The sequence below is a fragment of the Blennius ocellaris genome, assembly GCF_963422515.1.
Source record: "Blennius ocellaris genome assembly, chromosome: 6".
NCBI classification, from domain to species: domain Eukaryota; kingdom Metazoa; phylum Chordata; class Actinopteri; order Blenniiformes; family Blenniidae; genus Blennius; species Blennius ocellaris.
Genome location: NC_137655.1, coordinates 14,324,674 through 14,341,529, shown reverse-complemented (window position 1 = coordinate 14,341,529; position 16,856 = coordinate 14,324,674). Strand labels below are relative to the sequence as shown.

At 40.1% G+C, this 16,856-nt stretch overlaps 2 protein-coding genes across 2 annotated transcripts; both read right to left on the bottom strand.

Moving 5' to 3' along the window:
* Positions 1–739: 739 nt before the first annotated feature.
* On the bottom strand, positions 740–7,677 carry LOC308131143 (X-ray repair cross-complementing protein 5-like). Its single transcript, XM_080497750.1, has 21 exons — positions 7,622–7,677; positions 7,175–7,288; positions 6,403–6,586; positions 5,834–5,882; positions 5,531–5,653; positions 5,150–5,335; positions 4,906–5,020; positions 4,436–4,574; positions 4,201–4,313; positions 4,044–4,106; positions 3,818–3,955; positions 3,653–3,740; positions 3,038–3,168; positions 2,730–2,926; positions 2,453–2,543; positions 2,255–2,324; positions 2,019–2,128; positions 1,689–1,785; positions 1,223–1,290; positions 1,049–1,123; positions 740–879 (listed from the first exon to the last, which is right to left on the bottom strand). Exons 1-21 carry the CDS (start codon positions 7,634–7,636, stop codon positions 865–867), a joined length of 2,181 nt encoding a protein of 726 aa, XP_080353876.1. The 5' UTR covers positions 7,637–7,677; the 3' UTR covers positions 740–864.
* Positions 7,678–10,736: 3,059 nt separating this feature from the next.
* On the bottom strand, positions 10,737–13,374 carry tmem169b (transmembrane protein 169b). Its single transcript, XM_080497788.1, has 3 exons — positions 13,292–13,374; positions 12,300–12,717; positions 10,737–11,514 (listed from the first exon to the last, which is right to left on the bottom strand). The coding sequence occupies exons 2-3, from the start codon at positions 12,571–12,573 to the stop codon at positions 10,880–10,882; spliced, it is 909 nt and encodes a 302-aa protein (XP_080353914.1). The 5' UTR covers positions 12,574–12,717; positions 13,292–13,374; the 3' UTR covers positions 10,737–10,879.
* Between the last annotated feature and the right edge of the window lie 3,482 nt (positions 13,375–16,856).

The following is a 16,856-nucleotide window of genomic DNA, read 5'->3' as shown; positions in this document are numbered from 1 at the left end:
CTTTCATTTGATTCATCTGCTTTTCTGTTTCCTTGAGTGCAATGAATGCCCCCCCCCCCAAAAAAAAAAAAAATCATGGTAAATATTTTGTATGATTGTGAAGATAAGCAAGCATCCTCCTCCAGGCAGCTCTAATCTATGCTTACATTTGGTCAGACTTCAAGTAAACTCGTAAAAAGATTTTGTAGAAAACTGACAGCGCTTGGATGTCTAAGAGACATTTTTGGCAACTCCTTGCTTCCACATATCTTTCTGACCAAATTAGAGGAATGTAGAGGTTTAAGTCAAGCAGAATTAGCACTCAAACACAAGACTGTATACTTTGACTCTGCCATGCACTGTGCAATTTCGCAAATGATGTCACAGCAATGTGCTTTACTACATGTTGTGTGAAAAACTGTATTCATCTGCTATTTTGTTATTCAACAATATAATACAAGTCGTGCATTCCTTAATTAACAGTCAAGCTTTACTGATTCCACATAATAAAGCACAGTTTGTTGGACACAATGTCTGTTCAACTTTTGTCTCAACATGCGATAGTTAAAGTACATTCTGCATCCAAACTTAGAAAAACAATCATTTTCGTTAGAAAGAAACAATTTGGAATACAACAGAATTTTTGACATTTAAAACCCAAAACATTGACTAGAACAGCCTGGAAACTTGACTTCAGGACGTGTTAACTGCAGCTCAGTTTCTGTGCTTGCAGTTATTAAGTGCTGCTAGTTTCCCAAGTCGGAGGTCGACGAGTGGGAGGCGGAACAATGGACGGCTCAACTGATTTGGTCTGGCCGGGTCGAAAGACTGCATTCTTCAAATGTTTCTGCAAGTCCGCTGCAGACACTCCTACAACTTCTCCTATTACATCATGTCCAGCTGCACAGGAAGAGAAAAAGATGTCAAAATTAAGGAGAATGAGGTCCTAATAGAGCAGACACATGCACAGAAAACCCACTGTGGGGCAGCAACGGAACTTTAACATTTGAGTCGCACAAGTTGAAGAACGTTTCAAACCAGAAAAAGTGTCAAGATAACGCTCTCTTACCAAATCATCAACATCTCCACTGTCTTCAGCTGGAGGTGCAGCTGCCTCCTCTTTCTTCTCCTCACCAACTAGGAACTGAAGACAGGAGTTCGCGTTGATCAGTAAAGACAACAGTCGAGACTATTGTTTTTTTTTCCTTTCTTGCTGTGTCAAACATTTGAACATTCAAGTCACCTGGTTGGCTTCGTCTTTGGTTACGGTGCTTCCTTCAACCTCGTCTTTGCTGATCAAAGTTACAGCATCTGCCCGTGAGAATCATGGCAAGTTCATTTACATAGCACCATTCACACACACAGGGCAGCTCAAAGTACTTTAGAAAAACTTGAAAGTAAATTAAAAAGAACATGTAAAGGAACAATCAAGTGTGAGCTCAATAGCAACAAAAGCTGAAAGGTAGAACAATATATTGTTAAAATGAAAGCATAACAAATGCAACAGCAAACAAACAATGAAAACAATAACTACCGATCATCCTACAGTTTTATTACAGATTTATACAGATTTATTTTGTGCTTGAAAAGAGATTCCAGGTTTAATGTCACATCTCGTACAGTTAGCTGGTGCCCAGGTAATTTAGCAGTTTCATTTCATTTTAAAGACAAAAAAACTCTGTTGCCCTCCGTGTTAATATCCATCATACCTGCGACAAGAAGGTCCCAGAAGGTCTCCAGCCCTCTGTATGAGATGCTGCTTTTCAGTGACTGCAGGTATTTGTTGTACAGCTCAGCGTTCCCCAACTGAAAGAAGAGAGTTATGAAACATTCAAATCCCATCTGAAGGCTCACCGTCTCTGTGCAGACACAAAAGCAGACTTTCACAATAGCTGGCCTCTGTTCAAGTCAGAAGAAAAGAAACGGAAACACTGTAATCTTCTCCAGACACTTAATCGCCACAGAAAATTCAAACTATAGAGTCTGACAGGAACAACCGCATCGTCCCCCTGAATAGGAGGAGATGAATATGTGTTTACCTTAACGGACTGCTCTCTGAAAGCCTGGATGCAGGTGATGCTTTTCATGTAGTATTGAGTTTTCTTGTTGCCAAGCAACTGCTCGATCCTGTGAGTCAGTTGCTGACAGACTGGTAGGACACCGGGGTCACCGCCACCAAACAAAGAGATGAGCACAATTATAAGGGCTGAATATGAATTGTGAAGGTTTGTACTTCACTCTGGGAACAAAAGGTGGGAGTGAATGTGGAGCTCACCCTCTCCGAACTGGAGACTGTTCTGCTTGATCAGCGCGCAGAAGTCTCGAGCTGGTTCCACACTTCCCACCTGGTGAGTCATTGAAATGCAAATTTCAAAAGTTCGTTGAGTTTAAAGGAAGTGGCACAGCGCTTTATTTGGAAGGGCCGACTTTCATGGGAGTGGTTATCGTGACGCCTGGCAGCTTTGGGTCTTACCGAAGTAACAGAGCCTTCAGCGATGTCAGCGAGGTTATACTCATCGTCTGCTTCATCTTCTTTTACCTTCTTGGCATCCGGCTCCTCAGCGCTGTGAACACAAAGACAGATGTTGGAGAACACTGAGGACGTTGGACTTTGTCATTGTCAAACGCCACACACACACACAAAAACCTTCTCTCAGATTGTTATATAAGAGAAATACCACAAATTACAAGTCTAACTTCTATAAAGCCCAGCATAGAAAGACCCAGCGCCACGCTGAATTCAAACTTACCTTTTGCCAAATACCTGAGCGCTCGTCTTTAACTTCTTCTTCTTCTCCACTTCAGTGAGCGTGAAGTTTCTCTTCATCTCCTCCAGAGGAGCTTGGCAGCGTTCTGCAATGGCCACGGGGCGTTCGAGAGCAGCCTTCAGCCACGGCTCCATGGCAGGTAGAGGAGCGTCAGGGTTCACCGCCCGATGATGGAGACACTACAAGAGCAGCAGGGGAAGTCAGTGAACCAGCAACCAAGTGAATTGGGAGCCCGGTAAAGAGCACGAGAGCTCTGCTGCAGCCCCTAAACACAAACTGGATCGCAGTACCTGGAAAAGCCTCTGGAAGGCAGGGTTGGGAATGTGATGAACCTTAAACGTGTCCTTCAGATCTCCATTCTCATCCTCTTCTGTCAACATCATGGAATCGATGAGCGAGTCAACCGCAGCCAGCTGCGAGTCTAAAAGAGAAACATAACAATTCAGTTAATCTAAAACATCCACTTCCTACAACTTATGATCCAATTCACTAATTCAACTAAACATTGTTTGTACTCGTGTGTCTTGCTCTCTGTCCTTTGGGCTTTTTCAAAAGACCTGGAGCCGGCAAACACCTAAAACTATGAAGTTCTGCTGAGCTTTTATCCAGCTTATTTCTCTGAGCAGTTTTACTTATTTTAACAGGTTTAACTATTTAGTCCATTCACCATTACATTGTTAAACTGTTAAATTACTTCTTGGTGACGTAATGCATATTTTAGTTGACAAACTATTCTTTTAGCCAAGAGTCACATTTGTTACTTCAAATTGCAGGATGAGCAACATTAAAAAAAGAAAATCCGAAAAAGTCTATTTGCACTGAATTTATCTACACTTTAGTTCTTTCAGTATTTTATTCAGCATAGAAATTTTGGGAGAAAAAAAAAAAAAACATAACGAAAGTACCTGAAGGAGTAAACTTTTTGATTTCAAGAGACGGGAACGAAAACATTCTGAGGTCCTCCATGAAGGGCAACTGGACGTACATGAGGCACTACAAAGGGGGACAAAGAGGACGTTAGTGATGTTCGATCTAATACAGATACAGAACGTTTACGCGCACAGCCTCACTTCGTAGCCCTGCTTGATACACGGGAAAGCTGCGCCCACTTGAGGATTGCTGCGACGATCGTAGGCATAGCGTACGATGGCCACCATTTCAAGTTCATTCAGCGCTCGGATGAGAGCCGACAGGGCCACTGCGGCGTGCTACTCAATACGGAAAAGTAAAATAAGACACAAACAGGTCAGTTTCAACACGTGGTCACCTGAATTGTGCTGGTTGTCTCCCCCTTACCTCGTCATCCCTTTGAGCGAATATCTTTAAGACCTGTGTTCCCATGAACTGATGACGCTGGACCTGCAGGCAAGTAGAAGAATAAAAGAAGAGTGTAAATAAACTAAATGCCTGTTAGAGGTGCAGTCACAGCAGAATAACAGAAAATGCACAATACCAAGCTCTGTTTGGTGAAGCCCAGGACAGCAAAGCACTTCCCATCATGCTTGTATTTCATCTGGTCTTGATCAACTTTGGAAAAAGGAACAATGTCGCTCCCATAACGGAAACCTGAAAACAGAAAACAATGCACCAGAAATTAGGTCTCGTTTCAGTATAATGTGATGCAGTGCTATGTGATCAAAGTGCTTTGCAACAACACAAAGCACTGTGGTTTCAAGACACATCCTCACCTTGAATGGTGTCGTCCCTCTGTACCTCCGTCTCGTTGTCGTCGTCCAGGCAGTAGACCGTTTCTCTCTTCACATCGTCCCTTTGGTTGGTCTGAGCATCAACCGTCATCCAGACTTTCTTCGGTTTCTCTTCAGTCACCTATCGGACAATATCATTTTAAGACAACAACATCAACTGTGAAGTCTTGCATTGATCCTTCATCTGTACATTAGCATGTAATTAAAGAAAAACACCATCAAAATTGTTCCCTCAAATGTTCATTTTTAGTTTCCATGACACGACAACCGGATGTGCAGAAGTTGCAGATTTACTTCAAAAGGATCAATAGAAAAATGACTAAATAGATAAAGATATTTACAAATAGTGATTGAAAATGTACATGATTTCATGCAAAATTTCTTACAGCTCATAAAAGCTAGGTGCTCATTAGGCTCTGTGATAAGCCCTCAAGTACTAACAGACAACTTACTGCTTTGTAGCCGACAATACGGATGCAGATGGAGTTGCCAATGGTCAGCTGGCACGGCCAGGCCATGGGCTTCCGCTCAATGCGCTTGAACATGCACAGCTCCTCGATTGCATTCCTGCAACACAATTAAAGCGTACAAACCAAGCCACATACTGTACAATAAAGGCAAAAGCCTCTAAACGTATAAACCGTAAGAAAAAAAAAAGAAATGAAACATTTGTATTTGATGAGTCATTCCTCTGACCTGAAGGTATAAATTTGATCCAGGCCATCTTCTTCATCCAGGCTCAGCAGGATGTGCTTCATCATATCCACGCCCTCTTTTTGTTCCCTCGATAGACCTTTGCCTGTGCCCGGGTGACCTGGACCTCTTCGATCTGCAGCTCCTTGACCGCTGTCATCATCCTCCTCCTCCACAGGAAAAGGCAAGCTGCAAACCACAAGTTGAAATTTAAAGCAAGAAAACAAGGGAAGGAACTTCTAACTAATCAAATACAATGAAATTACCAATAAAAATATTGACAAGATTGCGTGTGAGACACCCGTGAAAGGAAACGACTTGTAATTGTTCAGAATGCTTCAACAGGAAAATATAAATAACAAATAGTCATCTGTTATTACTTACAAGAACTGCAACGTGATGTCAGCTTGTTTCAGGTTTTCAATAATTACATCCACCTTGTCCGAGCTCGCCTCCGTACTGAGGTCAGTCAGCAGGACGATGTTGCGAAGATCGAACTTCTTCCCCCTAGAAAGTGACCAATACAAAATACAACAAGCAGTGACTTGCATGGATTTACAGAAGCTTTTTTTTTTACCATCTAGTAAAAGTAACTGTTAGTTTTATAATACTCTTGGGTAACAACTGATAAAAAAAAATAAAATTAGATGAAAACACAAGTAATTTGTGAAATATAAAGTTTCTTACTCAGTTTCTGTCCGGAGAACATCCATGCAAACGACAAGAGCATCCAGCCCTGTTTTCACAAGTTCAGGAGTTTGAATACTCTCAGGTATTTGACACGATTGAAACAAAATGTTGACACACAAGATATGAAAGCAGGTACCGCATCAAAATCATTGGTTTTAAAAGAATGAAGATCAAATCAAAGTAACTTCAGTTGAACAGCAATATTTTTTTAAGATGAATATTGAGGGACATTAGTGGGTGGTCAGACTATGTGGAAAAAGGTGTTTGTGGTATTTTGTTCAATCTTACAGAATCTCACAACCAACAACCTTTTCACAAATAAATATCTTCTTTCAAGTTTCTCTGTTGGATGGCAGCTAAGAAAGACTGACAGTACTTGGTGTTATTCAGGCATAAAATCATAGAAATTACACTTTTTTTTCTTTACTGAGACAGGCCATCCATTAGAAGGATTAAGAATGTGTTAATATTTGAATATCAATAACTACAAGAAACAAGCACATTTAAAAAACATTTTATTAAACTATATTAAAAACAAATGTACTAAAAGTTAGTAGAAAGGATACAGTCAGCCTGCTGATTCTCTGGATGGACCCGAGTTTCAATCTCCTCCAGGAGTTCAAAGTCGGGTATCATGAGGTGACGATGCACAGTGATGTTCTGATATTGGTCATCCTGGTCCAGAGGGTTGTCGGTGGAGTCTGTGCCAAACAAGACCAAAGCCAGCTCATCCTTTTTCTCTGCAAAAACCTGACAAGAAGAAAAGAGACACATCAAGTGTAAATGCAACAAATCCGCAAGAATAATTAACATTTATCGGTCTTGTGACACCAGCATTTAATTTCTATCAGCTCATTAGTCATAATTCATTTGACATTGTTGCTCATGGTTACTGTTCTTCTAAGATGTGCCGGGAACATTGTGTGTGTCCATACTTTTTTGGGGGCATACTTTTATTTTGGGGCAGTGGTGGATTAGAGGCGAGGAAAGCAAACTGGTTCTTAAAAATGCAGAAAAACTCATTTCCAGAGGGATTAATTCAATAATTATAGTTTTAGTTTAATAATATGAAATAAAGATGAATATACTGAACGTGATATGTGCTTAAATATTGTTTTGTTGTGAAAGTGGTCTTTAAACTCTTAAACGGCTTGCAGGCTTCTAATTATGTTTTGGGAGTAGTTCATTTTTAAGTCTTTTACTATTAGAAATTATCTTGTGGTGGAAGTGGAAGGCTTCCTATGGTGTGTACTGTAAAATGGATGACTTTGAGTTGCATAACTTACAAGAGATTATTTAAAGTTGGATATCGAAGAATCGGGAATGCACAGAACGTACCCAACGCTGGACAAACTTCTGGATAACTTTCTTGGCCAGTTCAAATGGAGACTCTTCTCCCGGGCCGGAGTTGGACATGGAAAAGCCCACATCCATGCACAGGACCAGAGCCGACTGAAGACAAGAAACAATCCCAGGCTTAACTCTGAAACACTCGTGCAATGAGGCGAACAATTCAGCGAATGAGAAGACATCGGGTTAAAGTGGAACGGGCGTTGCATTTGGCTCATTTTCCCCACAAATACGTAGAAACGGCTTTGTATTGAAGGAGCAGCAGCTCCTGCTTCACTCTCAACAAGCCTCAACATGTCGCTGCCGACAGTCTCAATGAACGAAAACTGTTTCAGACAACTGCCCAAGTTCCACAACTCACACTGTCAAACGCGGCTGATAACTCGCGTAATTATTCATTATTTCCATGAAGAAGAAGAAACGAATACAACTTACTTTAGCGCCTGCCATTTTTTTGTTTCACTATTTCTGCGCCTCTTTGTGTTATGGCTCCGACAGGAAACAGCGAGAAGACACTCAGGGTTCCGCTTTCCGCGGAGATTTGTTCCGCATGCTGCCACAAGGAGCAGTGCGTACCGTCGGGCTGTTATTGATTGCCGCTTACACTCAGTCATCGTGACTTAAGATGGATCTGTTGAGTTTAATGTCACCTGCATCAAACTATCATGCCGGTGTTCGTGCATCAAAACCACGAGTATAAAAGGAACAAATCAGATGTAGGTCAAACACCATCCATCTCACATGGCCATGTGCTCTTCCTCACCTCAATTGTGATGTCCTTAGTATGTTATGAACCCTGAGTGGAAAGCTATATAAATGAAAAAATTAATACAAACTTCAAAAACACAATAAACTAAAAAATTTAATAAAGAAATAAATCTGGCTATATCTGGCCCCCAGGCCAGGAGTTGTAGATCCCTGATCTCGAATGATTGGATCGTCTGGTTTGTCCCTTCAACCACATGTTTGACACACCAATAAACCCTAAAATACTAGTATATTTAAAAACAGATTTTTTTTAAAGTAAAATTAATCCAAACCACTGCTTGTGAGAAATTCTTAAATATTTGAGTGCCAATCATGCAATTTTGTATATTCAGTTGTAATAGAATAGAATAGAATAGAATAGAATAGAATAGAGGACATTCTCGTTACCAAGCTGAGTTAATTTATCTACTTAAGATTTGATGGCCACAGGAGGAAAGATATATTTTGGCACATATTTAGTGCACCTTGATGGGATAAATCTTCTGCTGTTGACCAGGACATCATGGAGGGGGACATTGGACGGACCTCGGTTTGACCATACCATACCCTGTGAGGCTAATTATACAGAGTCCATCCCCACCGCCACCACATAACTGGCCTTTATAGTTATATGTTCAGTTTGTCTTAATGTCACTTTAATAGAATATGTGTTTTCAGAACAACTGCAGAGAACAGAGCAAATAAATATTTGTTTTACAGAGCTTTTTCCAAGCACTGTGCTGACACTGTGAATTGCATGGATTTTCTTCAGCGAGCATCCCAGTTTAACCCTAGGGTGCCAATAATCAGGTCTCAAAGCACCCAACCCCCAGAAAGCCATCTGCACTAATGAGCATCCTGCAGGGTTACAGGCAGACTGGCCTTTGCATATGTTAATGTAGAATCACAGAAAACTGACACCAGTAACTTATTGCTATTTCCTCAACAGCAGGTAAAAATATATTTATATCTTATTTATATCTAACCCTCTTTTTTCAAATAAAGTACAGATTTAATTAATTTGTAACAGCACGGCTTTATTTGATTGTGGAATTCTTTCTTTTGCATCCAGTAGATTCACAACATGTAATGTGGAGTACGATTAGTGTCACCTCTTGTATGAAAATACAATAGAATTACTTCACCTAGTCATAACTTCACCGAATATTTAAAACATCTGATGTTTTTGAACTAACCCAACAACCTTTATGCATTTTTGTCAATGAAAGGTGTTTGCAAGGCAGATATTTCAAAGTGCTGAAGTATAAAACATCTAGCTACAACAATTTCTGAGTTTCCAAAACTTAAATATACAAAGCAAGGTTGATATCAACAATAAAATACAACAGCATGAAAAGAAAGTAATCAACTAGAAAATGACATGGGACTTCTTCTTTTTTTTTTTTTCATGACAACCCAAAACTGTGAAGACGAAACAAGTAGTCAAATATCAGAAACATCAGTTTCAATGGGATTTTCACAACATGGAAAAAAAATAAATATACAAATATGAATTCTTTATCTTCACTGTGGCTTTATCACATGTACTCTCTGGCTACCCTGTTGAGTGTGGGATGATAATAAGAGAACTGAGGGTCCACTTCATTTCCTCAAAGTTTCTGCATGTTGTTAATGTACTTTGTGAACTCAGACTTCTCAAGGCAGAGTGCACTAGAGATGGGAGGCTCGGTATATTTGTGCTCAAGGCAAAAGAAACAAGTGCACACATGTTAAAGAAATGTCTCGTCTGAATTCTATGTGTTTAACCTTGTTTGGAATAACTTAAAGAAATGGTACTTAAAGAAAAAGTAGCAAATCTCATGAAAACAATTGCAGAATTAAAATATCAGCAGCAAGTCTAATCCACAGAAATGTGGAACTGCCACAGTAAATAAATATTTGTCTTTACTGTGTCAGTTCTACATAATCTATGGTGTCAAAGCCAGATATTTCTAAGAGCCAAAAGCTTTCATTGTTGTTTATTCTGTGTCAAAGTCACACACTTGTTCTGAAAATACTCCATATGATTATCCTCTGTAATCACCAATAAGGTGTTCTCAAACTAATCAGCTATTCCATCCTGTCCAAATTAGATTTGCTTAATTCTACAGTTCCTTCCTGTTTTGAGGAATAAGGATATATTTGAAACTCATTTTGTAGGTTTGGCGCTTTGGGAAAAACTCATGTTCATCCATGGATTTTTGATTTTTGGGATCAACATTGCTACATTTGACCCTTTTCATTGATTTGACAGGAATATGAACACCTTCAAATAACACTCGCCTTTTTCTTTAAGAACAAATCTGACAACTTCATACATAAGACAGTGTTGCCTTCACAAACACTCCGGTGCAGCTATATACAGGTGAAGTGAAACTTTCATGTGTGTACAAATTATACAATTATACAAGTAAAAATTTCTTGAAGTAGGAGTGCAGTTCAGTAATTGGTGGTGGCTGTGTATCAATATAGATATTACTCAAAAAAACAAGCAAACTGTAAGAAAATTATACAACTTCAATGCTTACAGTTGATGATGGTGATGATTGTGGAGGTGGTCACATTTCAGCACCAACGGACAGTTCAGGTAGTATTTAAAAGTTGTCATTTACAGGAAGATATAGTGAGGCAGCTTTCACAAGCTTAAAAAAAAAAAAAAGATCCTACGAAAGGATCTTGGTCTGCGATTCAACTGCAGCCTTCAGCAAAACCCCGGAACCTTCATAAGTTGATGTTTACTCAACTTACCCATTAAGTTTACTTTGAAATAAGAATGTTTTGGCCAAACTACTGTTTACAAGGTTAGAAACTAACCTCAAGGTTTTTTTTACTTGTAAACGAATTTGAAATCTCTGGTGTATGTCTTGAAAAAAAACAGTTTGAATAATTAAAAGCCGTTCAAGTCCATCAGCAGTGTACATTTTGGACATGGGGGCATTTCCCCCATCACACCGAGGACGTCTGGGCAAATTCACTGGGTGCCTTGCTCTGCAGCGTGCCACAGACAGTGTCCGAGTCGAGCAGTTCTACGATGCTGTACGGTGAGCAATCCTCCAGACCCAATTTCCCGCACGCCCAGCCGCAGAAACCTTTCTCCAGGTCTCGCACCGCCTGCCACCACTCGCCGAACGCCCAGGACACCTGCACCACCGCGGAGTACAGAGCCAGCGACAGCGCCATGGGCATGATGAGCATGGGGTAGAAGATGATAAGAAAGGGGCAGATGGTGATCTTGTGCCAGAATGTCCGCTCCTCGTTGTACACCAGGAAGACGTTGTACCAGGTGAGCGTGCCGTAGTAGAAGGAGGTGATGAACGAGAGGAGGAAAACCACGGGGGCGCACGAGATGCTCCACAGCACAACGTGGGGTCCCTGACACACACCGAAGCCGCAGCTCCGCTTGGAGCCCTCGCCCCCTTCGCACTCCGCATCCAGACGCTCCTTTGACTTGGCGAGTTCCCTGAGTTCCCTCTCAGTCAAAGTGACGTGGATGTCCACCACCTGACCCTTCTTCTTCCCCCGGGTGATGGTGCCCGTCAGGGTGACATAACGGCTGTCTGGGGGAAGGCTCCAGCTTCCTCCTGGTAAGAGACAATATGGCACAAGGCGTTAGGAATGTCCATGTATGAATGCACGCAATTCAAAGTTAAGCTCACATCTCTAAACCGCAATAAGAATTAGGGCCTAACCGAAAATGATATATACTTTTTGATTCTTATAATCTGTGATGTCACCTGTTGTACAGTTTGTGTGTCTGTAGTGTAAAATGGTAGACGAGTGGCATGTTGGTTGATTGGCAGTAAGAAGTAACTAAAAATGTCAGAAATATTCTTGTATCTGAAGTTCTCCTGTTTAGAGTTCATGTGATTTCATTATATTTTCACGATGTGAATGCATGTGTGGCACAGCTTTCAATCTGATCTGCAAAGGAGTGCACTCGTTTTTTAAAAGGGCTAAGTAATTAATTTCAGAAAGGTTTCAAGAGATGCCGTTTCATCATCCACAATATAGTTGAAGAAAGCACATGCAGCATGATGTCATGTGTGTAGGCAGCAAGATTTAAAACAAAATGCTTTGAAAAAGACACCTACGCATTAAAGAGAAGGATGAGTTTTAAACTGTGAAGCTGATCACAGTTTTTATATTGCATCACGTACGATGGGGGGGGGGGGGGGGGGGGGGGGGTCTATAACCAACACTGATGATTAAATTCAGTGGGACTAGTGTGTTTACATCAATTAGATTTATAAATCTAAATTCAAAGAATATTCCTGAAAGCAGGATCATACAAAATAAGATTCCCTCCCCTCCTGTGTTATTACCTGGCATGTGCCTTCATATTAACAGAACATGTCAGTCCTCTTACCTTCACTTGTGGGTGTGCACAGAAACTTGGCACCCTCTTCAGCACTCCTCTCTGCTCCCTCTTCTCCGCCTTGGTCCTCTCCGGGCGCCCTCTCCAATTCGGAACGGTAGACAATTATAGACTCTGGTCGTGGTTCTTTCTTCTTTCTCCTTTTCCTCCTTATTGAGGGACCCCCTTCTCCTTCGTCTGTAGGGTTCCCTGATGCATCAGATCTTAAGGAGATCATCTGGGGGCTGCCGTCTCCTTCAGTTTGAGGCTCCTCTACCTGCGCCATACTCTCATTCAACCACACACTCTGACTCAGGACCTACTTTTTGATGAACTATAATGTATGAAGATTACTAGTGAAATCCAAAACAGCGTAAATAATTCCCACCCATCGCTATAAGCTTTGGATCAAGGTGGCAGGAGTGGCTGACTGCAAAATAATAATAATAATAATAAAAAAAAAACATCCACACATGCACACAAACAGAAAGAGCATCATTATAAAAAGCATGTTTGTTTTCTTTTTTCGCCAAGTCTCCATATAATCCTGTGTATGGTCATGGCCCAGATTCTGCACGGCACACAACAGATCATTTCTTTCTCTATATGTTGGTGTTTAATCAGCATATATCACATATCGTTTTTGGATGCGATGGTACCTGGATAGAAAAAAAAAATGGGTAGATTCCTATCCTAAAGGATATAATAGATTTGTTGAACGAGCAGGAGGGGGCTTTTAGCATGACAGCACAGCAGAACAACATCCCACCTCCTCATATTACACAATTAAAGGAAAACTGCACAATTCTCTGATGGATTTAAGTGTCTTTCTCCAAAATGGAGTGCATAGATTGACAAAAATACCGGCTGAAATCGACAATGCAACCATTGATACAGCTGATCCCCTCCCATTTAAATCCCACCCATGTCCGCTCTTTTGTCTGCAGACGCAGCCGGTGAATGTGCGCTGCTGCCGGGACATTTCTCCAAAGATCCATCCTCACCTCCATCAGACGGAACGACCACCGGGCACACGGGCAGGATCGAAAGGATTAAAAACAAAAACAAAAAACCCAGTCAAATCGTCGGAAACTGTGCAGGATGCCACACATCTGACCTGAGTGTTTGGCCGATACAGATGCGCTACGCAAAATGATTTCGAGAATAGCAGTGATCCCGCCCCCTAACCTCTGTTACGCCAATCCAGGACCCCAGTCTGCTGTCATGTGAACAGAACTGACTTACTCTAAACGTTTTATGTCTATGGTTTCTCCAGCTTTAAAGTTTATCTATCAAAATACATCGAAAGAAAAAACATTACAATACGAGTGGCAATATAAAATAAATAAACCTTCCAAATCAATCCCAGAGGAAAATTATTTTACAGTGTGGCACAGAATAGAATAGAAGAAATATAGACTTAAAAATAAAATGAAATAAGACAACAAAATATAAATTAATGAAACACTTTCCATAGGAAACTGGTTATTTTTGAAGTGTTATTTTTTTTAATGAAGTTGATATGGTAAATGTACGTACATTAAAAAAAAAGGTCAATGTTTAAACATAAATGAAAATGAATAAATAACTCACTGTTGTTTAGAGCAAACACGATTTTTCATTCAGCAATGGTATAAATAAACAAACAAACAAACAAACAAACAAACAAACAAATAAATAAATAAACAAATAAATAAATAAAAGTAATGGAAATGAAATGTGGAAAAAAAAACAACTTTACGAAACCATTTTGTAATATATATAAATATAAGTTTGATGGGGCTGAATCTGAATAATGCAAATCCTTATTCTATATTTTGTGTGAGGCCGTGTCGCTGCTTTGTTTGTGCACGAGCTCCCTGAGGCCTAACGGGTTTACAAACTGACCAACAGCAACTGACACTTGGCAGAAATGAGTGAACAGTTTTCATTTGATGACATCAACCGCCTCCTTTTTCATCTTGGTGAGTTAACTCAACGCAATTACTGTGGGGTATTTGAAGCTTTTCTAATTCGCTTGTTTTTTGTTTTTGCTTTAATTTAGCTTGTTAGCTGCTCGGCTAAAGCTAAGGAGAGGCTAAGTGGCTAGCATTAGCCTCAACCCTTGGAGTTTTTGCATGTTCTGTACAAAATTAAACAATAATGTAGTCGATACTCATTTATAAAGGTATAAAGTGATACGTAGTGTGACTGTATTGCAGGGATTTCAGATTTTGTGCTCACCTTTACGTCCTATCGTTTCAATCAAATACATGTATTCATTGATTTGTTTTATTATTTTCTTAAATATAGCAAATTAAAACAAAAATATGACTATAATAACAATGAAAACTTTACATGGTGGAAAAGCAATAGGAAGATGCACATTATTTTAATAAATCCTACCTCCAGTCAAACTGTTTAAATCTGGTGATTAAAATAAACAACCACCAAACAAAGTAAAGAAAGCCACCAACCAGCAAATAAAAAGACAAATAAACAGAATATAAAAAATAAAAACAACTTGTGCATATTCCACCCTTCCTCCTTTAGTTTTAATTTTGCTCAACATCATCAAACAGATTCCAGTAAAATTAGAAGGTCCTAAGCCACCAAGGAAAAACATTACTACTTGAGTATCTATCATATAATGCTGGAAATAATGTTAAATAAGGGTTTTATCAAGAAAGACTGATTAAAAAAATAAAAGATTTCAAGGTTCCCCTGATATTCGTGATATTTTGTGTTCACACAGTGCTGCCTTATTTGCTTTTAAACAGATTGATTGTGTTATTGATGTTTTTTTTTTTTTTGGGGGGGGGGGGGGGGTTGGTATAAATTGTTCATAACTTAGATTATATTCACAGGTCTTGAAACTCAGGAGCTTCTCCAAAAAAAGGATGAACTTAAGCAACAAATCGAAGGTATGTCTGAAAATGATCTATCTATCTATCTATCTATATCTATATCTATATATATCTATCAATGTTGAAAAACAGTGATTGTAGCAGTAGTTATAATATATGTGTCCATACTGCATCCAAAATCAGGTTAAGGATGCCTTAAAAGAAGCATTGTGTATGAATTAAGTTAATGTATAATGTTTTCTTTTGTACATTTGAGAACTTGTACATATTTACTTAAGTGAAGAATTATTACTTTTGGTAACTCTGCTCAGCTGTGAGGTCAAGATAGGTTTGTTATGTCAGCACTCTTGTCATAAAAGGACATTTTAACTGTTTATTGCTCACTTATTGAATGTGAGACTCAGAGTTTATATTCAATATGTGTTACTCTTCCTGACGATGCCACCGTTTCATGTCATCGTATGCAGTCTGTGTGAGAAGCTTACAGAGCTACAGAGGGACTGTCTGAGTTTTTATGTCTCAGTACTTGTGTCAAGTCTGAATTCTCAGGTAACACTTTATGTCGACAGTGTGCCGAGCCGCCGTTGCTGAGAAGAGGTTGCACATCGAAACGACAAAAAAAGATATCAAGAAACTGAGCGAGGACATCAGTGTGAAGCAGAAGACATACCATCATAATAAAATAAATGTAGAACGGTAGGACTTGAGAAAAATGGGTAACTTGGTCTGTGACAGATTTAAGGTGATGTGAACATTAAGAATCGATTATGAATTGTACTATGACATTTATACTTGTTCTTACCCCTTGAGGCTGAGGGCAGCGAACAGCCTGCTTCTTCAGTATGAGCAGACACTGAAACTAGAACTGGAGAGTAGAAAAGCCAACTTCAGCAAGGACAAGTAGGTTCAGTTGCGAGTGGTGTGTCCCTTTTGTCCCAACACTCAAAGCCTAATTGTTGTTTCTTTGTAATGAAACAAGGGAAGTCCACGAAGAGAGAATTGCAAGCTACAGAGCGAAATTTCAGTCCCATAAAGAACATTATCTCCAAAATCCTCTCGCTCAAAAGCTCCTCGTGGTGCAAGCGGAAACAGAGGAAATTGAGCGTCGGCTCAAGATTTGCGACGATCAAATAACAATGAAGCAGACGGAGCTGGACCGTCTCACTGGTAATAAACTTTTTATATGCTCACACTTGGCATGCAGGCGCTGAAATATTTACAGCTTTTCATACAGTTACTTTAACGTCTGCCTGAACAGCTCCAGACGTTGCTCGTCCCACTGAGAATCTCCCTGACAGGTACTTTGCACACACTCTGACGGAGAACAAAGGATAATCCCGCTTTGGTTCCAGCCAAATTCAGTTTTTCAAAGTCCGTCTTTCTTCCCAGTGTTTTTGTCCAGCAGCCCACGACGGAACAGGAGACACAATTAGACGACCAGGAAGAGATGGACTGTGATAAGTCCATTGACCTCACCTCGCTTCAACTCCACCAGACAACGGTACGCAGACGCACCGACCTGGCGTTTTAGCACGGCTAACGAAGAAATCTACTTGAAATGTGACCAATCGTTCATGTCTTGGTTTAAATTTCCTCTTTGATCAGGGAAATTCTGAAGAGATTTGTGATGAAAATCCTGCTCTGGACGTACAGGCCTGTGACGCTTCCTCACAGAAACCTGGCAAAGAGCTGTGGTCCAGCCCGCAGTCGCAGGGTGAGCAGG